The 23,003-nt window shown below is 22.0% G+C and overlaps 1 protein-coding gene across 1 annotated transcript; it reads right to left on the reverse strand.

Moving 5' to 3' along the window:
- Positions 1–909: 909 nt before the first annotated feature.
- Positions 910–22,191, reverse strand: LOC129608368 (uncharacterized). The gene is made up of 11 exons (XM_055519852.1): positions 21,762–22,191; positions 7,778–8,212; positions 7,400–7,702; positions 6,488–7,290; positions 6,335–6,428; positions 6,105–6,269; positions 2,513–2,686; positions 2,128–2,430; positions 1,265–2,064; positions 1,108–1,201; positions 910–1,032 (listed from the first exon to the last, which is right to left on the reverse strand). Exons 2-11 carry the CDS (start codon positions 7,904–7,906, stop codon positions 925–927), a joined length of 2,973 nt encoding a protein of 990 aa, XP_055375827.1. The 5' UTR covers positions 7,907–8,212; positions 21,762–22,191; the 3' UTR covers positions 910–924.
- Positions 22,192–23,003: the final 812 nt, after the last annotated feature.

The following is a 23,003-nucleotide window of genomic DNA, read 5'->3' on the forward strand; positions in this document are numbered from 1 at the left end:
TTATATTAATTATTATGTATAGAATGTCTTTGTTTGTTAAGGATTGTCATATCGCCTCTCGGTTGTAATTGGTTAATACTGAACTTATTTTATTATTTGTTAAATATTGTATGTATTGTATGAACATATTGTTGTTGCATTCTAAATGTTATTGAATTTGTGTTATTGTAAATATTTGTAATATATATTATATTGTTAATTACATACTCATTGTATGAATTATTGAGCTAATATGAAACTGGTATTTCTTAAATAAACAAATAAATGTTGTGATAAGTCAATTTTTTTTTAAATTTTTGGAGTCAGTGTCACTGTAATAACTTTTAATTTATTCAACTTTCGTTTGTATAGGTAATTATAATTAATTTAAACTTGTTTTGAAAGTCAATTTTACTCTCATGGTCTCTTATCAATTAATGAACAATTAATGCAACTCAGGAATTAATTAAGCAACGACTTAAAAATTTTACATAATATTTCTTGTAAATCTTGTAGAACTATAAAATATTGGTAGAGTATGGTTCTTAATGCAAGCCTTACCAATTCAAAAAATTTCTTTATAAAAATCACAAATATTTATAAAAATTGCTTATAAATTTTATACATTTTATTCAAATGATGTTATATAAAACCATTATATGTGTATAGAATGTAAAAATAACAATAATTCTATGTTAAATTAATCTACATATATAAATTGAAATAAAAATTTTTTTAAATTTAAAAAAAAACTTTATATAGACATTATGTAATACTTGTAAGTAAAATTTACAATTTGCTCCTGAAAAAATTTTACTCATATCACAAAACAAAAAATATTTTAAAAAATTATTACAAAATGTTAAGTTTAATTCTTCCTATTATTAATATTTAAGACTGAAAAATTAAATCAAATCCTTTTTGTCATAAAAAATTACAATACTTTCATTGTTTTACCACAATAAGTGCAATTCCTGCTATTAAAATAACAAAACCAACAGCAGCTAAACTATATCCAATTGAAATAATTATAATAGGGGGTGCTAGATTGAGCTAAAACAATAATTGAAATTAAATATTTTAGCATCATTCAAAACATTTTATTTTTAATATCTATATAAAGATTACTTTAATTTTAGATGCAGTTTCCTTATCTAATTCAGATCTTCGATTAAACCAATACATTGGCATCAGTACATCTTTTTTAATATCTTTATAAATACTAAAAAAAAAAAAAATAAATAGAATTAAAATAGTTTATTTTTTTAATTTTATTCTAAATTACTCAATTCCTTGCACATGCTGTAATTTCATATTAATTTGAAATTTCATATTTCTGACAATTGGTATACCAGCTGATTTTTCTAATGCTATATAAAATTCATGTTTTTTCTTATCAGGTTTAATACCTTCAATTGCTTCAATATAACTTGAATCGGCTAAGTAAAAATGTGGAAATGAAATTGAAATTGGTGCACCCCAAAAACATTTTGATGCATCAACAACACCATATTTATGACATTCTTTAATATTACTATTTGGACAAAAACATAAATTATTTTTTTCTATTTGACCGCTATCTAATGTTAATTGTGTTGCTTTCCAAATAGTACCACTAACTCCATATAATAATATATCAACATCTGGATAAATATTAACAGAACGACAAATATCACGTATAAAAATTGATAAAAATTTATTTGTATCAATTAATGGTGGCCATAAATCTCCTTCTGTACCATTAATCATACTACAATGTTCATCATAAAAATCAGTTTTACGTGAATAATTCCAATATGTTATATAACCTAATTTATGAATTTCATCAGTGCCTGTATTAATTTCAAAATGACCTTCATATGTTTTTGACATATTTCTGTCAACTAACCATCCAAACTTCTCAAGTGGAATATCAATTAAAAATGAATTAAATTGTTTTAAGAATGATAAGAGTTTATCATCAAAACCTTCAAATATCCATTGACCAGCTGGTTTAGTCCATGTTAAACTACCAGTATTATTAAGCATATAATTTACAAGTTCTTTTACTATATCATTTTGACTTTTCATTATATTTGCTACAATCTAAAACAAAAAAAATCAACACAATTAATTAAATATTAAAACTATCCTAAATAATATTTCTACCGCAGTTATAACGTTGGCATGTGTTATTGGTTCATCTAAAGTACCATTTGATAAAATTGGTTCAAAATTCCATTGTTTAATTTCATGAAATGAAACGGTATGATTTGGATTCCAATTAATATCAACAATTATACGTTTTTCACTAAAAACAAGTGGCCCATATTCAACAAAATGTGGCTTAAAATTTGGTTCCTGTAATTTGTGGGGATTGGTCCAATTAAATAGATACACATCAAAATATGTTGGTACAGATCTATTGATCCATTGGTAATATGCTGCTGATCCATTTCGTAATTGTAATTGCTGTAAATTATAACATATTTTCTAAGTTTCTAATTTAAATACAAAAATTGAAAATTTTTTTGTATAACTATTTTATTATTACTTTATGGAATATTGTTTTAGATAATGTTGGCCATAGAATTCCCAAACATAATCCAATTACTAAAACTAATAAACCAGTGAAAAATGTCCAAAGTTTTTTTTGAGCACCGCTACAATGTTTACGAGACATATTTTTAATAGTAAATTTAATTAGGTACTTATGCAAAATATAGAACTAAGATAATTGCAATAAAAAATTGATAAATTTGCTGCGTGAAGTTTTTATCATTCAACTATTAAAGTCATACAAGCACTGATAAAAAATTTATTTTAGAAGAAATTGAGAAAATATTTGATTTTTTTTTTTTGTTAAAAAAATATTTTACGTTATCTGACAATGTAATAATTGGTATCATTTTATTCTAAATGTAAACTTGTTTTAAGTAGGTACTGATAGGTGACGGAATAATGTATGAAAGTTCAAATGATTTACAATAAATTTCTGGCTCGTGACGAAAAGTATTTTCCCAACAACAAACATTTTATGACAAAAGAAAAAACAGGTCCAAATTCATAAATAAAAAGTACTTTAAATAATGCAATAAAGTCAAAAAGTGTAGTATCAGATCTAGTTTTCCAATTAACACTCAATTCTATCAGGCAAATCAGGTAAATCAGATGCCCAGTATAAGAAAAGAATGTACTATATGAACTAAAATTAAAATGAATGAGAAATGAAAACATTATCAGGAAATTAAACATAAATTCAAAATTAATTTTAAATACTTACACTAAAAAATATTCACGTCCGGGCATTATTTATGTCCTTAATACGTTACTGTTAAGCACATTTATGTTGTTTAATAAATTGATGAATAAATAATAGAAGAAAATTTATTAGCTTGCTCAATACAAAAATTTAATTATGCATTTCTTTTAATAGAACAACATTTGTTCAATAACAATAAAATAAATTTTTGCAGCATTATTCGTTTTATAAATTTCTTGCTGACATAATAATATAATGTATAGATTGATACTGATATACTAAAGTCAATCACGAACAAATTATTTTAAAAGCTTTAAGGCTAAATTAAAAATTACAAACCTCTCGAATAATTCGCGTGTATGTCGGAAGAATCGGAATTTTTGCAGTAAAAAAAAGGCAAAAAAGTATAGAAAGCAAAGTATTTAAAAGTATGTATTAAGGTGCGGCAGAGCTTTAAATATAAAGTATATAATATACATATTTCCTTAGAAAGTGCAAGATCCTCTTTGATGGCTCAAAACACCTAAAAAACTTAATTACCATGAAAAATGCTAATATTTACTCAAGAAAATTGACTCCAACCCTTTTAAAAACCACCTATACCTTTTATTAGACTCAAATTAAGCAAAATATTTTTGAAATCACTATATTATGAAGTTAAATTATGTAGCTCAAGGCAATAAAATGTATCATAAATGGAATCATTAAAAAAAATTATATTATCCTAATTAAAATTTCTTATAAATTATATTATTTTTTAGTAGTTATTTAACCTTCTCAAATCCTGCATCAAAATACGAGTATATCGAAAATAAAAAAAAAATATTAATAAAACTTTCATTACTTTCCCTTATCTAAAATATTTATTTAAGTTTAGATTTACATAATTTATTTAGAATTGTTTATTTTTATTATTGAGTTTTACCCTCAAGGATCATCATGATGTTACGATAATAAGGCAGAATGCAATGAATAATTAAGTGACTTCATCAAACTACAATCTTATGAATAAGGAACTATAAAATGGTTGATAATCCAACCTTTTGTATTAAAATGATACAGTGAAGAAAAATTTAAAGTGAATAATATGTTTTGTACTTTTAAACATTTTCATTAAGCTTGCATTAAAAATTATAAAAAATTAATACAATAATTGGCCAAAAAAATGATGAGTGATCTCAATTCCAAGAACAAATTCTCGTTAAATATGAAGTGTGTAAATTGTTAAAAGGTAAATTTACTAGCTGCAATTTTTGAATATGTATATATCAAATAAATTTCAATAAAAAAAAAACATATACTTTTGCTTAATTTTATAAAAAATATTTTTTTTCGTATATTTTTTTTCTTCTTTTTTGTTTCGAATATTTTTTTTTTTTTTTTTGTATAACAATATCATTTTGATTAAGTATAAACTTTTCATAATAACAATTTTAATTAGTACTTACAATTATTTCAAAGATATACATATTCTAGTTTTTTTTTTTTTTTAAGTGGCCGAAGGAAAAGCAAAAACAAATTAAACTTATTTAACAAATTTTTAATTGTTGTGGTGTTTAAACTTCTTTAAATCAGCCTTATAATTAATTACGTATGAAATTAAATTAGGAAACTTAATAAGAATCAATATTAAAAAAAAAAAAAAACAAAATCAACCCTTTGCAAAACAAAATAAGAAAGTTGTAATTCAATAATTAATGTTATGAAAAAATACAAAAGAAAATAAAATTTTTTCAAATTTAAAGTAAACTTCCTAATAAATTAAATTATTTTTTTTTTTTTTGGCAATATTTAAGTTAAAAAAGAAATTAATGAACTATTACATTTATTAAGAATAACTTAGCTTATTTAATTTATTATTATTTAATATTTTCTGAAATCTAACTTAATATTATTAAATTAATTTGAACCTTTTACAAATTTCATATATATATATATCTATTTAAGTTAATTATAAAAGCGTTATAAATAACTAAAGACAATATTACATGCTTCCCTTATTTGTTTTAAAGAATCAGATGCAAAGTTTAATATAATAAAGCTTTGGTTTACATAATGTACAAATTCCAAAAAAAAAAAAATTTATATCCTCGTTTTCATAAAATTCAAAAATTATTCGCTTTGACTATATTTAATATACTATTCGTATACAATATAAAATATGATCTAAAACGAGGTAAACTTAATAATACTATGTACAATAAATATTTAATAAAAATGAAATAAAAAAAAAAAAATATTTTTGGCACTTTTACTTTTAATTCGGTTCCTAATTTGTTCTTTCTTAAAACTATTACTATGATTAGAATGTTACTTTATCACCCTATTTATAAATATGCCCTACGTAATAATTTAGTAATTAAAAAAATTATTTAAGAAAGTGTAAAATTCTAAATTTATAGTTTAAATTTACTTTTAAAAAATAAAATGTAAGTATCGAGTGCAAAATTTAAGGGAACTTTAATGCAAAAGAATATTATCCATGAAATAAATGTTTTCTATAGTTGTAGTTATTGACGTTAGAAGATTTAATAACATAGCGTATTTAGTGAAAGATAAGAAGATATTATTACAACCCTCAATAATATTGATCTTGATTTGTGCTTTTATGGATATTTAAAACTATTATTGTTTTCACTAAATCTACTTTCTTAATTAATTTACTAAATTATTTATGTATAAAGCAGATTAAAATAGAAAAAAAAATCTATTTTTTTTTTTTTAATTTTTTTTTCTATTTTGGAAGGCATAATATTTAACATGTGTACGTTATTTTACTAAAAAAAAAAAAAAGCTTGTAAAATATCATAATTAATCAAGTATAAAAAGAGGTTTAAATTAAAAACTTAAGCATTTAAAGTAGCATCTATTAAATTTTTGGTCAGTTTTGATTTCCGAATTCATCATTCAGTGGTTGTCTATCATCATGATATGATCCCCCCCACTTTTTTAAAATAGATAAAGTAATTCCAACAATTATTATAATTGCTCCAACACCAGCTACACTGTAACCAACAGCTACACCAATAATTGGAAGAGCAAGAGCCAACTAAAATCAAAATAAAACATACAATCAAATCAAATTTTTTAAAAATATGTTATGAAATATTTTACTTTCGCTTTTGAAGCTGTGTCTTCATCTAATTCAGCTCTTTGAGCAAACCAAAACATAGGCATTTCTACGTCTTCTTGAACATGTTTATAAATACTTGAAATCGAAAATAGATTATTAAAAAAATTTCATTCACATATTAAATAAAAACTTACTCGATTTCTTCGTCACGCTGTAATTTCATATTAATTTGAAATTTGGCACTAACTGATATTGGTATACCAGCAGTTGGTTCTAAAGCCATATAAAATTCATGTTTCTCTTTTTCTGGTTTAATACCTTCAACAGCTTCAACATACGATGGATCTGCTAAATAAAAATGTGGAAACGAAAATGATACAGGTGCATTCCAACGACATTTTGAAACATCAATGACACCACTTTTAGGACATTTGTTTGGATCTCCATCTGGACAAAAGCAAACATTATTTGGATCAATTTGACCGTTATCTAAAGTACGATTTGTAGCTTTCCAAATAGTTCCAGTAACTCCATGAAGTGTATAACTATCTTGGGGGTAAATATCAATTGAACGGCATATATCACTTGCGAAAACGGAAACAAAACTATTTGTATCAATCGATGGAGGCCATAATTCACCACTTGTACCGTTAACCATGGCACATGTCCCTTCATAAAATTTAGTTTTATTCGAATAATTCCACTCGGTTAAATAACCCAATTTATTAATTTCATCAGTTCCAGTAAACATGCCATATCGACCATCATATGTTTTTGACATATTTCTATCAACTAACCATCCAAACTTCTCAAATGGTATATCAATAGCTGGTGAATTAAATTTCTTCAAAAATGTTAAAAGTTTATCATCAAATCCATCAAAAAGCCATTCACCAGCCGGTTTTGTCCATGTGAGATCTCCACCTTTATGATTTAGAAGATAATTTATAGCTTTTTTTACCAATTTACTTTGATTTCTCATCAAATGTGCTACAGTCTTTAATTAATGGGAGAACAATAAAAAAGTATAAAAATTAAATTTGAAAAAATATAGATTCATGTTTATATAATACATATATACATATATATAAGTTATTTATTCTTACCGCAGTAATCACATTTGCATGAGTAATTGGCTCTTTTAAAGTACCATTTGATAATTCTGGCATAAAATGCCATTCTCTAACTTGATAATATGATACTGTATTATTTTTATTCCAATCTACATCAACACGCGTATGTTTTTCAGTAAAAACTAATGGACCATATTCAGTAAATTTTGGTTTAAAACCAGGTTCCGCTAATTCATGAGGATTAGTCCAATTAAATAAATACAAATCGAAATACATTGGTATCGGTGTTTCAATCCAATTATGATAGTTCATAGAACCATTTCTCAATTCCAATTGCTACAAAAATAAATTAAATAATTATTATAAAAATTTAATATTATAAATTGGTTATAATAATTTTTTTATTTTTACCTGATTTAATATTTTTTCAGATAATGGTGGCCATATTAATCCTATAATTAAACCTAATATTAATAAAAATGTACCAGTACCAAAAACCCAAAGTTTTCTCTGCACTTGACTGCAACATTTACAACACATATTTAATTATTTTATTTGGCAGTTTTCATAAAATAGAAAACAGATATCAAAAATAATATGCGTAGATTTTTTTAAGTAATAGAATTTTTTTTTTTTTTACGAGTCTATATAAATACTTATTATTTATTATTGTTATTAAGCTGTTTTGAAACAATTGATTTTAAAACAAAAAAAAAAAAACGAATCCCTTTTTTAAAGGGCAGATTTCGGACATCAAAAATATTTTTGATTTTATGTTTTTATGTTTTATATTTTATATTTATATGAGTCACGCTATCTTATTGTTGCTATATCTAGTATTTTCATCTGTAAAGAGAAAATAAAATTTTAATATTATTTTAAAATATAAATATTTAAATAAGTATAATACATGTACATATATACATATATCGTTTATTTGCTGCATTGAGTGACATAAGTCAAAAAATACATTGAATGGAAAAACATCATATCTCTAATTTGAAAATTTTCGAAAATATACAATTTCAGAGTTATGTCAGTGTGGCAGCAAGATCATAAATTTTTTAAAATTAATAAAATTATCTATTATTTAGTAAAATAACTAGTAGGTCTATTGAAAATGTAAGATATAATCACTTTAAACAAAATTTAAATTAAGAATTGAAAGATTTAAGAAAGAAACTTTAGAATAAAAGTCACTTTATTAAAAATTATACATTTATTAAAATATAACCTTTGTTTATAAATTTTATAAAATCTGTATGCTATCAAATATTAATTATAAAATTAATTATATTATTATAATTATCATATATTAATTATATAATTATAAAATTATTGAATAGATAATTAATAATTTCACATATATTAAAGTTTTTTTTTTTTTATCAAAACTATCAATGAAATTCTAGAAGTTTTCGCATTTTTTATATAAGTACAATACATAATCATATGCATTTACCACTAAACGTTTATCTGATTAGATTAAAATTTAATGTATATATAAATATATATATATATATATATATATATATATATATATATATATATTTTAAATGTATTTCAGTTGGCATTTAATCCGTGTGAAAACCCCGGTTCCCAGATATGAAAATTTCTAATATTGTAAGAAAATTGATTTAAACAACGTTTAAGTAGAAAGTAAATCGTAAACTTTTAATTTAATATTTATTAAGAGAACCATTTAAAATAATGAAAATCATTTAAAATATTTCAATATCTCTAAAATTTACTTCTTATAATTAATTATTTTTAAAGTGTTCCTGATTTCAAAATCAAACAAAAAAAAAACAATAGATTTTTAAAAAATATTAAATAAATGCAACCTTGAATTAATTTTTTTTTTGTTATTTTATAACAAGTTAATAAATTTTCTAAAGTAATTTTAAATAGATTTAAACCAGATATATATAAAGATAGATTCAAGTAATCGTTCACCACTTAATACAAACTACATTCATATAACAAGTATGTTTATTAATGAGTTAGCGTTTATACATCAAATATTGTTCGTTAATTTGGTTTGATCTGATAAAAATTTATTAAATGTTTGTTTATTAATTAAAAGTCTCTATATATTAGGTTGAAAGTAATGATTTTGTTTGATTTCATATATATACTTATTTAAAAATATAGAATTTTGAGGAAATTTTAGTGAAACTATTGTGAAAACATAAAAATTTTATTTCCGTAGTCATTTTTACTAAACATGTCTTTCAAACGTTAAAATCATACATTTTTATTTTAACATTCATTTAAAATTTTTAAATATTTAAGGAATCATTCAGACATGTAATTTTTAGTTTTGAAATTGCTATTTGGTTTTAAAATCGTTGAACGTACATTTAAGCAACTAAAAATTACAAAATGTTTGATTGTTTAATTGTTTGCGGTCATACAGTTACATGTATACGTGCTTGAATAACATCCTAAGAAATACAAATAAGCAATCAAACAGTTGTATAACTTAAAATTACATGTTTGTCTGAGCCCTAAGTTATCATATTAAGTTAAGTTTTTGTAGTGGTGATTAATATATCAAACTAAATTCTTTAAAAATCAAGCATTGTCTAAACACTACTTAGAATATGTAATTTAATTTATATCTAATTCATAATAATATATTCACATTTAATAAATATTTATGAGTTTAAATAGTAGCTTAAAAAAAAAATTTAAAGTACATAAATGCGACTGATAACGCCATAAAAAAATTTTAAAATATATTTTTGTTTATAATTAAGTTTTAACCCGTTTAGTACCGAACCCCTTAAAATGACAGTTTTTCTATAGTTTTTTTATTTACTTATATATTAAGTCATACATTGAATATCAAAAAATATATTCCATCCTCAGTTGAACTTGTAATGGAATAAAATTATTTTATAGCAGTATACAATGATTTTAATGTTTAAGTGTTGTACAAATGCCATTAACTACACTATTTTGATAAAACAATTAATTTATAATTGAAAAATTGAATTTTAAAAAATAAAAATTTGATCAGTTTTGCAAAAAGGAATTAGAGGAGAAAAAAATTTTGAAGAGAAACAATGGTTGTCAAAATAATATTCCCTTAAAGAAATCCCGGTACGAAAACAGTTAATAAGTTTTAGTATATATAAATATGTATACATCAAAATATGAGATAGTATTTACATAGGTACCCTAAGTACAATCGTAAAAGATAAGATAAAAAAAATAAAGTTTACAAAAAAACTTATGTTTTTTTTTTAAAAACAATTTTTATGTATTTGAATATTTTTAATAATTTTCATAAATCATTTCAAATTGTTGAACTAATTTAAGAAATATTTATTAAGTAAAAATTCAATCATCATCAGATAAATCCGTCGCTTGATTTTTTAAATATTCAAAGTAATTTAACGTGAAATTGCACTTAAGCAATTGACGCAGTAAAACGAAAAAGTAAGCTTTCCAATATGTCAAAAATTTGACTAATAATCGCATAATTCACTTAATTTTGCAAATGACAATTATTTGCAATATTTAATCAAAATTCAAAAATCACATTTTTCAAATTGAAAATTCACTTATTCCGTCAACCGTTAAAGGAATGCAAAAAAAAAATTAAAATATGTTAAGTTGTCATCACATATGACGCGTTAACATTATTCATGACATTCCGTAACGTCAGTTGCACGCATTTGATATATGTACTGGGAAACGAACACAAATTAAAATCGTTTTAATTTTACCATATAATATAGATTACTTTAAATCTTAATATCTTAGTTTATCAATTATTCGGAAAAATTTGCATATATTTTTGATTTAGAGTATACTAGAATTTTGAGGCAATAAAATGAAAAAAACGTTCAAGATGGGACGCTTAAATTAAATGAAAAATCTTATATCTTCTTTAAATATGGATAAAAATTTGTTCTGCGCTTCATAGTATTAAAAATGGGCAACGCATCTAAGCATAGTCATAGTGAATATATGTATGTATATCAGTTGATGACTGCATTTCATTTTTGTAAGTCATACGTATATACGTTTGTAAATTCGTAGAAACTCAAATTATTAAATGTTTTAAAATTATATAAACAACAAAAAATTAATTACTTAATATAAATTGATTTTTCAATTATATTAAATAACAAAATACTTAACTGTTATACAAATATAAACTAAATATATACAATGCAGATATACATCGGTATATATAAAAACATTAACATTTAAAACATACTTATATGTGCTTTACTTATTAATAATTAATTAAAATTAACATTAAAAATAAGTGCTAAAATTCATCTTTTGTATTCAAATGATCTAGAAATATTAAAATAATTTACAAAGAATACTATAATAAAGAAAACTATTATACATATAACTTATTCATAAAAATCGACAATACAAAATGCTATACAGGTAAAATATGTATATTTCATTGACAAAATAAAAATTATCTTACCAGATTTATATAAAAAAAAAAAAGGTTCTTTTTTCTATATACCAAAAAATATTTAATAAAATAATTGCAAATTTAACATAATCCGATCAAAACACTTATTTGTTGCGTACACTTATTTGTATATTTGATTATTGATCGGTTGATCCTGAACTAATCCAAACGACTAACTTTAAATAAATACCTACTTTGTTAACCATCGAATAATTTTAATTATCGCGAAAAAAAAAAAAAAACTGAAGCTTTGATATCAAAAAATTTTTATGAACCAACTTTGATGTGATAACAAAATTAATATTTTTTTTTTTATTCAAATTTTATAATATTAAAAAAAATTTTTTAATTGCATGCATTATGTAAGTATAAAAATTCCATACAGAGGTTGTTAAAGGTTTTTTTATTTTTACTATAAGGCTTAATTCAATGTCCAAGCAAAGATATGGCTTTATTTATTGTGAACACAAAAAAAACAAAATAAAACAAAAATTAAATGATAATAAAATACAGTGGGTAATTTTATTCTTATCATCCCATATGAACAATTATATATTGGTATATGTATATGTATTTGCAGTAATATCGAATAAAGACAACCATTCATATAATATTTCGGGGGAAACTTATTGGAAACTAAAAAAAGAAAAGAAAAAAAAAAATGAATGATTTAAAATTGTTTACATTTTTGATAAGGCGTATATCGAACTTTTATCCGAACTGTTCCATGAAAATTTGCCATATTTAATCCAAAATATCCAAAATTATACAATTTACGAATCACGGGATATGCAAAATTTTCGAAAACTTTTCTATATTTTAAAGTTCTTATATATAATTTTCTATTATAATGAGAAAGTTATTTCAAGTTTATCTCAACGGATTTTGATCTTATATTTCCATTATTAAATAAAATTTTATTGAAAAATTAGATTTCAGAATTTTGGTAAATTTTTACAGATTTATAAATTTCAATTGTATATAACTATATCACAATGGAATATTACGATATAATTTTCAACCGCTGTGAATCATATACATACATAATATACGATTTAGGTGACCTTATTATTATCACTCATCTTTTTAATAATCAAAATATTCTTGAAAAATTTTATTGTATTTTCAATCTTCTATACAATTTTCAATTTATAAATGAAAATTTTGAATACTCATGTATTTGAAATAATATTGCGAAATATGCTTGAAAATATATACTATGCCCGTAACATTAATAAAATCAATTTTAGATTTATAGAAAAAAGTTGTTATTATCATATGTATTACATATATAGAGTGTATATAAATACCCATTGAATTAATTTAATCCTTATCACAAATAATATAAACTACGATATAAAACTTATAATACAAAACAAAAGTATAAAAAAAAATGGATAAAAAAAAAAAACATGTTATTTTTACATTACCACAAGGAGTGTGTATAACAGTATAACAATAAGGTAATAAAATAATTTTCTATTATCAAACATTTATATAGAGATTTAATATTGAAATACCACGCAAATATTTCAAAATATTTATATATATACATTTATATAGATAATTTGTGATAAAACACTATGTATAATTAAAATCATAAAACAAATAAATTATTTTTGAAATTGTATGAATAGTAAAAAATGCAATTATCAAGACAGTAAAAATATTATTAAAACTATGACAGTAAAACTAATCACATGAAAAAATTTTACTAAAGTACCATTAATTATAGGTTTTAGAAGCGTTAAAGTGTTTACTTGCGGATTTAATTAATTAATTATTGAGTGTAATTCCAAGTAATATGTAAATGCTTTTGAATACAAAATATTTAAGAAACTTTTAACTTGAGAAAACGTACAAAAGACTCTAATTTCCGTATTTAATTTATATAATTTTATAATATAAATAATATTGTTGTATATAATCGACCCTATTGATGTCGTATACCAAACAAGAATATTTCTAAAAAAATATCAACTATCTCTGAACTCAGAATTGTAATAAAATTGTATTTATACACAATTCAGCAATAATTAGCATTCTTTAGCTAAATTCTGTATTAATACAGTATTATTACAATTTCGATCTCAGGGTTATGTTAATAGATTTCCCGAAAAACAAATTTTTCTTTATTAATAGCATATATACTGTATTCTGTTTAATGCGCTCAAATTAATTGATTTGTACAATTTGGGACATAATCAATTCAAATTAATGTGATATAATCAAATGATAAAACATCGTTTGGGAGTTGTTTTGAAAATAGTGTTTTAAAATCACAAAATTCTCAACAAAGATCACATATATGCATGTATATTTTACTTTCAATTTTAAACAAATATAGTTGATATTTAAATTTCATAAATAATAAGCAATTAATAAATATACTAATTATTAATAACTTAATTTTTTTTTTCCTTATTCACTCCTAGAAGGAGCATAGGGCTAGTGCATGATTTCTCATGCACTAGTTTCATAGCACTAGTTTCATAGCGTCATAGAGTTTAACTAGGTAGGTGACTAGCCTGCCGTAGTTTTATTTATATTAATTATTTGAGGTTATTAATATTTACTGTTTATATTTCTTAGTTTTTTAATATCGAATTATTTATATAATATTTATTAGTATTGTATATTAAGTTATAATAATATTGAATATAATTTTTATAGTGACCTGACCGGGGTTTGAACCCGAGACCCTTCGGTTAAAGGATCGGTGCCATAACCACTGCACCAATGGGCAGATAATAACTTAACTTTAATTTAAATTATTAAAATATTTAATTTTTAAAATTTTGTAAAAGAAAATTTCAGAAAATAACTTTAAGCTACTTTTAATAATTTAATCAAAACCTAAAAAATTAATTAATACTTTTATACGGCTATACGTTTCACATATATGTATACTAAATTTAATATTAAAATGCTGATAAGATTTTCAATATTTAATTATTTTAATTTTATTTTTATCAAAGTTCTTAATTAGCTCAGTTGTATAGTTACTTTAGCAACTCTTCAACTGAATTCAATATATTATTGTGAAATTACAATTTGGCACTATTCAAAATTAAAAATGATAAAGGAAAAAATTTTAATCCATTTTACACATTTAATAAAAAAAAACAAAAAAAAGTTAAAAATACTTTTTATTTTTAATTATATGCAATTATAATTTCATTATATTGTTATTACCTTTAATATAATAATAAAAAAAAAATTAAATATAAAAAACCAAATGTACGCAACCAAGTTGTCAAAATCGAATTATAAATGAAATGACGTGCGAAAATCATTTAGTATGGGCATTCAAATTTTTCTATATTATAATTACAAAGATAAGATAAACATTTTAAAGATTAAAAAATATTGTGAAGTTCAAAAATTAAATTAAAAATTTTTTACTTAATAATTTTATTTATTGAAATTTATGCATAATTATTTAAAATTTCAGTGTTTTAGTGATTTCAAATTGATGTTAATAAAAATATTGAAAAAAAAAATAGAGTTATTCAATTCAATTCTGTGATACCCGTATAATTTTGTTACCCTATTAGCGAATCATAGCAGACTATGCAACAGACTAAAACTTTGTTTAATTAAATACGCTGATTTTTTTTTTATAAACGGTTACAAAGGGGTGTCCAATTTATGATACCGTTCAAACATACCATGAAATATATTTTTATACAATTTGCATGGAAATAATAGTTGCGGTAATAAAATATTAATTTATGCAAAATTTTAGTACTCTGATTTATGACTGTAAGATTCTGAAATGTGACAAACAATTATAGAAGTTATATGGCAGCTACCTTAAACACACATAACATACCCAATATAAATTGTACGGCAATTACCTGAACCACTGGCTCAATCACTATATATTTACACCAATTTTTATAGCCTTTCCATTTCAATTGGTTAGTAAAAATTTACTAACTATTATAAAAATTTACTTTTTACTATTATAAAAATCATTTGTAAAATTTTTTTGGTGAGCTTAGCTCAATTAGTTTTTGAGTTATCGTTGAGACAGACGATGATCAAATATATACGCTTATGTCTATATCTTACACAATTATTTCTTAGTGTTATAAACTGTAAGGCAAAATTATAAAATTTTTAAGGGTATAATTAATAAATACGAGAATAAATCAATTTCGACAATATCGCAGTTTATTGAAATTTTGAACGATTCTTCGAAACTATGTAAGTATATACACAAAAACAAACAAATAAATTTAAACAACGTTCACTTAATTTCCGTAAAAAATTGTACTTAGGAAATTTTTTCTTTAAACTTCGTTCCGCAAGACTTAAGTAAAATTCCATTAAAGAATATAATTTTAAATGATAAATTTTAAAAAATATTAATATTTAAGCTTCTTATACGAGTATGAAATTAGATATTAAATTTAATTTTGTTTTTTTCTATAAAACATTTTGTTATGCAATTATTTTAAATTGGTTTAAAATAAAATACTTAAACTGGTAACTCAAATTTCAAAAAATTTTTTAGACTATTACAAATTAAATAGAGAATTCTGAAGAACAATCTATTATACATGTACATACAAAAATACTAATTAAAAGAAAATATAAACAAAAAAAACACATTCACGCACACATTTATGACAAACAATCATAAATAATAAAACTTTTAAGTATTTAAAACAAAACATTTTCGTTTTTGTTGAAATTTGCCTTAATTAAAATAAAAAATCGGAAGCATTTGTGAAAGAAAAAAAAAACTTTTAAAAACAGAAACTGGAATTATTAATAGTGAAATATTATGAAATATAATATTGGCAAATTAATACAAAAAAAAAATAATCTTAAAACACTCTGCCATTAGAGGAACAAATAATTTTTTTATTGAAAAATAACCCGTATTTTCTTAATATTTTATTGCTATTATAAAATTATTAATATAAATTGACATATTTAATAAGGTTCAAAGTTTATAAGTAACTATATATAATTTTAGATAATTTTAAAAATTTCTTTAACTCTTTCCAACCTGATGTCACTATAAAGAATTAAAATTTTATTCAATTTTAAACATAGCAATATTTCAGCAATAATTGCAATATTTAACACTTTGTTTTTATAATTTAGAATGTACTCTTTAGAAACAATTAAATAGCTATCAAACAAAAATGCAGAAGATAAAAATTTATTGTCCAATTGAAATTTTAATTTTGAACATTTTTTTTATTATACTTTCATATACACATACATATATAAAAAATCACGAGCAAATAAAGCACGACAGTAAAGTAAGTTAGTCATAAATACTATCGCATCAGAAGATCATTTAATCAGTGTATATAGACATATTATATCATACCGGTGAAAATATTGATTAGCGCCTATATACGAGTATAAACTAATTCATTTAATATACATCGGTACTTCAATTTTAATCTTAAATGATTTTAATCTTTTTATATTTCTTTTATCAATTTATTATGTACTTATATTATTTAAATCTCATACTTATAAACAAAAAAAAATATTATCGTCAAGTAATTAGTAAAATTAAACATGCATTGCTTAACAAAATTTTATTTAAATGGTAAAATTTTTCATTCAGTTCGACTTTAATCTAATTAGAATATTAAATTTAAAAAAAAAAATTGAAAATTCTAAGTTAATATTCACAAATTTCTTATATTAAACTATACAACTCATAATTTTTTATTTTTCTTATTTTGCAAATAAATATTCCATAACCAAAATAATTAAAATAATTTTGTAACGAGAAGTAGTCACGTTACATTTCCCGGTTAATTAGTAATTAATTATATATGAAGGAAAAAGAAATATGAAAATCAAGTAAATCAATTTGTTATTACTTAATACTTACTTAAAATCTATTATTAGTCATTTAATTTCAACTTAAAATATTGATAATCTAAATTTTTTTGCTTTATTCATCCTATTTTTTATATTAATGACTCTTATTAGTCATTCTAAAACTCTAGATTTTGTTTTTTTTTGTTAATTTCTCATTGACATAATTTTGTGATTTTTGTGACAATAAAATTCTAAATTTATCAATAATAATTCTAAAAACATTTCTAAAATTATAACACGGTTTCATTTTTAAAAATTTTATTTAAATTTTTAACTTATTTAAATAAAATAACACCTGTTATTTTTATAAGAATAATTAATACGGGTCAATATAATTTATATAAACACTGAAAAAAAATTTATTATTATACAATATTATATAATCGTTATTAGACATTGTTACTTACTGAAGAAAATTTGATCTTTTCATAAAAATTTTATCTTTAATTGAAAAATTTGAATTTTTTTTTTCCCCTATCAAAAGCTTTACATTTTATATTACTTGAACTTTGATATGAAGTTCATATGGATAAGAATTTAAAATTAGAATAATTAAATCAGGTTTTAAAAAATAAAAAGATTTGAAAAAATAAATAAAATAATAAAATCCATTGACGAAAACAAAAACTTAAAAATTTGAAAACTATGCAAAAAAAATAACAAACACGTGATTTTATTTACATTTCATTAATAATATTGACCTCTTCGAGTTATTCTGCGGTTATAAAAAACTTTACTGTTATAACTAATTATCTTATTTATAACATTATTGTGGAATCACTTAAATAATTATCACTAGTGAGTAATTTGTTTTACAATACCATTTTAGTTTTTGGTTTTGAAAACTTGGCTTTATAATGAAATTTGTATATTATGAACAAAAATAAAAGGGGTTATGTACAAATGTTCGTTTTATAGAGATTCCATTCAATATAATTTAAACAAAATTCCAATTTTTTTTATATTAACAAAATATTTCCAAACTTAATTGTTAATTATGTAATCCAAAATTCCAAATTCATTTTTCTTCCTATCACAACTATAGTGAAAAAAAATCCTAATTTTAATCATATTATAAATACTCATTATAGTATACACAATTATACCGTTATTGAATTACGGAATCTCTAATATCTTCAAGAAGATAAAACTAAAAAAGAAATTTGAAAGAGAAATAAAATAAACGAAATTTTAAAAAATTTAAGGTCAAGGTTAATACCATTAAAAATCAAAAGTGTAATAAAAACACACAAAAAAAAAATAAAAATAACGTTGAATGAAAGCGAATAAGTGCAAAATTTGGATTAGTAGCTATTAAGTATGTGTTCCTGTTCGTAAAGTTTGAAAAAAAAAAGTAGATTTTTTCAATTTCAAATTATCTTTGATATGGCAAAAATTTATGTAAAATTTTACTACAAATCAAGTGGTGTTTGAATCAGATATGATTTATCGTTTGTTTTTTTTTTCAAAAAAGTTAATAAAAATAAATTGAAAAAGTTTTGAAATTAATAATGCTCAAATTCAAATACTGGCTAAATACTCAAATTCAAATACTGATATACTCAAACATAGTATATAATGTTACAAACTAATATTTACAATTTCCAAGAATATTGAAGTAGGCTGCACATACTAACAAAAATATTTAAAATTTTTCTCTTTCCATTTTAATAAAAGCATCAGTATAAACCAGTTTTTTCTATTATTAAATTATTTATAAAATTATTATTATTAGAAAATATATAAAATCGTTAAGGTCATATTAAAAATTTGTTATAATATTAAAACGCGCTTTTTTGATCGTTTCTTCATAAAAGAGTGGTAGTACCAGATCGCAAAATTTTTCATAATTCTCAAGGTTTTGTCTAAAAAAAAAAAATAAATTAATAAATTAAAATTAAATTAATTTTGTTTAAAGAAAAAAAATTAAAATCTTGTTTTAAGAAAAAAAAAAAAACTTCTTTGTTCTTCGGAATTCATAATGTTACAATTTGCATCAGTAAATATTTTTATTCAAGATTCAACCATTTAAGAAGGTAGGCATACCATCAATTAAAAAAATTCAATTGAATATTGAGCTAAACTTCTACAACGTATGTTTCAAATTCTGGTAAAAGTGGAAAAGATATTGGAAATAAATATTTCGATTTCGAGAAATTTCAGAATTGCCAAAAGTTAATTATATAACAATTCTCCTTGACTCAATATCTCTACAATATTGGATATTGCCTAAATATCTGCCTATTTATCATTCTAAAACTGTGTCTTTCAATTCAATAAAGTTGTTTATTATACAAATTTACTTACATAAACAAAATAGTAAAAACATTCCATTAGCAAATTAATATTTATAAAATGTTAAAAATTTTGTATTCGCATTTAAATAGTAGTTACATTTACTCAAAAAAAAAAACATATTAAAAACTTTCGAGGTCAGTTCTAAATTTAAAAAAAAAAATTAATAAAATCAATAATAATCACATGTTATTTTGCCTAGGTATCTACCTAATAATCTTATTGAAATTTGATAATTTAAAATTGCACGTTTGCGAAGCTACTCGTAAAAACAATAAAACTTAGTAAAAAAAACGAAGTATGTACTTGCGCATTCATTCAATTAAATAAACTTAAAAACTATACTAGACTAACTATATAACAATATTAAAATATAAAAGAATATTTATCAAGAATTTCAGTACTACATACTTGTAAAAGAGAGTTGAATGTTTCCTCTAAGAAGTTTTTTTTAAGAATGTACGATACAAAACAGGAAGTAAAAGAGTTTGTATACTGAAATTTTAAAAGATAAGAGCAAAAATTATCTTTAATACAGGAATTCTTGACTCTAAATGTGAATACTTAAAATATTTATAAATAAGTTTTGATTACACATTATTTGCTAATATGAAGATATTCATTGAAACTGAACATCTTACCCTTTATTTTGATTTTAAAAAAGAAGAGCTAAATCAAAATAAGATTTGAAAGGTTCTAAATTAATGAACGATTCATTTTTATTCCCTTTTGTATAAATAGGTAAGTATACCTAGACAAAGTATCTGGTGTTTACTTAAGTAGTCTAGTAACTTTAATTACCTAACGACATCTCCGATATTTTTTATCCATTAACAATGGTGACGCATCTAGTTACATGTTAATAACAATATTATTAACATTTTTTTAATTTTAAAATTCAAATTTATAATATTTTTTCGTATAAATTAGATACCTAACTTAATCCTAAATAAAGCATTAATTTTAATATTGGAAAAAAACATTTTTATTTAAAAATTAAAATAAATATGTATAGGCAAACTAGTTATTTTAGTAAACAATCATGTTACATAACAAATGCGGTGGGTATGTTGTTGGGTACGTACCCATTGCAATATAAAACCTCACAAGAATACAAAATCAATTGAAAAAGTTAAAATGAATGTATTGTTAGTTAGCAAATGCTTATCAAAACAATTATTTTGGTAATCATTTTCAGATATTGTGAATACTATATTTGCTTCATTATAATCAATTCAATAATTTTGTTTTCTTCAATCATAATAACCAAGGACATAACATTACCACGTTCTCCTATATTATCGATTAATTTAATTTTGTACAAGGTCTTAAAGTGTACTAAGCATTTCCTTATTACTTTTAGTGTTTTTATCAACCTAATACACATATATGAAGTTATTTACTAAATATGTACACTTTTCCATTAAACATTTTCTTTAAAGTAAAATATTAAAGCGCAGCAAAATAAAATAATGCAAGATAAATTCTAGAGATCCTGTTAAATTTTTACATTTTTTAGAATTCAATTTAATGTTACATCATAGTACATGAAACTGGAAGAGTACATAGTTTTGAGTTATTCAAGTAATCATTCATTTTTTCCCATTATAATTAATAGCATACACGTTTGCTTAATGAAATAATTGAATTAAATAACATTTGATGAAAATCATGTAATTAATGTTAGCTATTTTTGAAAAACAAATCCCCTAATAATTAATTTTATTATGTATGTACCAACCTAGAATAGAAAATATTTTAAGATTCTTTTATAAAATTCTTACTTACATTTAAGATTCGATTTTTTAGCAGCTTTTTGTAAAAAATCGTAAAATCACAGAAGATCACGCTTATCATAAAAAATTTATTGCTTTGTTATATTATTTTTGTGTTTTATTTTTATCTCAAAATTAATCATTTAACTATACAAATTTTTCAATTTTTTTTTTGTAAACTTTAGCATTCCAATAATGCGAAATATTAACGAAAATTTTAAATATCAAAACGAATACAAAATATTCCAATGATTCTGTTTTTTTTTTTACGAGACTATTATCTTTTGTTTTATTGTTTAAAATGCAAAAATTATAAACAAAACATTTTACTGCGAATTATTTTTATTTTACTATTATTCTGCTCGCAGAAACAAAATACAACACAATACTACCTAAATCAATATCCCAATACAGACTAATTAGAGATTTTTTTTGGCACATCTTTACGCTACGCCTACAGAAAACAACCACTTCATTGATCAGCTGACTATTGACATTATGCAGTAAAAACTAGTTTAAATAATAAAGATGAAAAGTAGTGTTGACGCCGGCTATTTAAAAAGGTGCCAAAAAATATCGTTGTAAATATATTTAAGTGTCAAATTATATTTTAAATTTCGTTTTGACAGCAACTTAAAAAATATTAAAATTTTTTGCTGCATACAATATTAATGCAATCTAATAATGTAAACTTAATTAAGTGGAGTAAAAATTCAATAAAATATCTAATATTAAGTGTAAGAATAATTACATAAGAGTTTAGAAGGTAAAAAAATCTACTTTAAATTTCAGAATCTACATGTTTTGCACATCTACCAATATTAACATAAAAAAATAAGCGGAAACTACAATAAGTTTTCAAGATATCTTGCAAAAACGAAATTTGTAATAAAAACCAATTAAAAAGTACAACTTTTGTGTCATTTCTCATTTTGATATAGGATTACAAAAACCGAGTAGAAAATTCTTTAAATGTTGAAAAATGTACATAATGTTTTGATAAAAAATAAAAAAGAGAAGCATATCGTCTGGTCATATTCAAATACTATTTTTTGGCAACGAAGCCATTTGTCGCTAAAATATTTCTTGCATAATTATGTAAGTCAAATGTCGAAACCATTTAAAATAGCTTATTATCTATCAAGTTCATTTAATCTACTTTTCAATTTATATTTCTGTAAATTGTAAATTTTTACTATACAATTTTAAAACATTTCAAAACTTAAAATTAAAACTTAATATTAAAATATTTTAA

The sequence above is a fragment of the Condylostylus longicornis genome, unplaced genomic scaffold (assembly GCF_029603195.1).
Source record: "Condylostylus longicornis isolate FDR11 unplaced genomic scaffold, ASM2960319v2 ptg000031l, whole genome shotgun sequence".
Lineage (NCBI taxonomy): Eukaryota > Metazoa > Arthropoda > Insecta > Diptera > Dolichopodidae > Condylostylus > Condylostylus longicornis.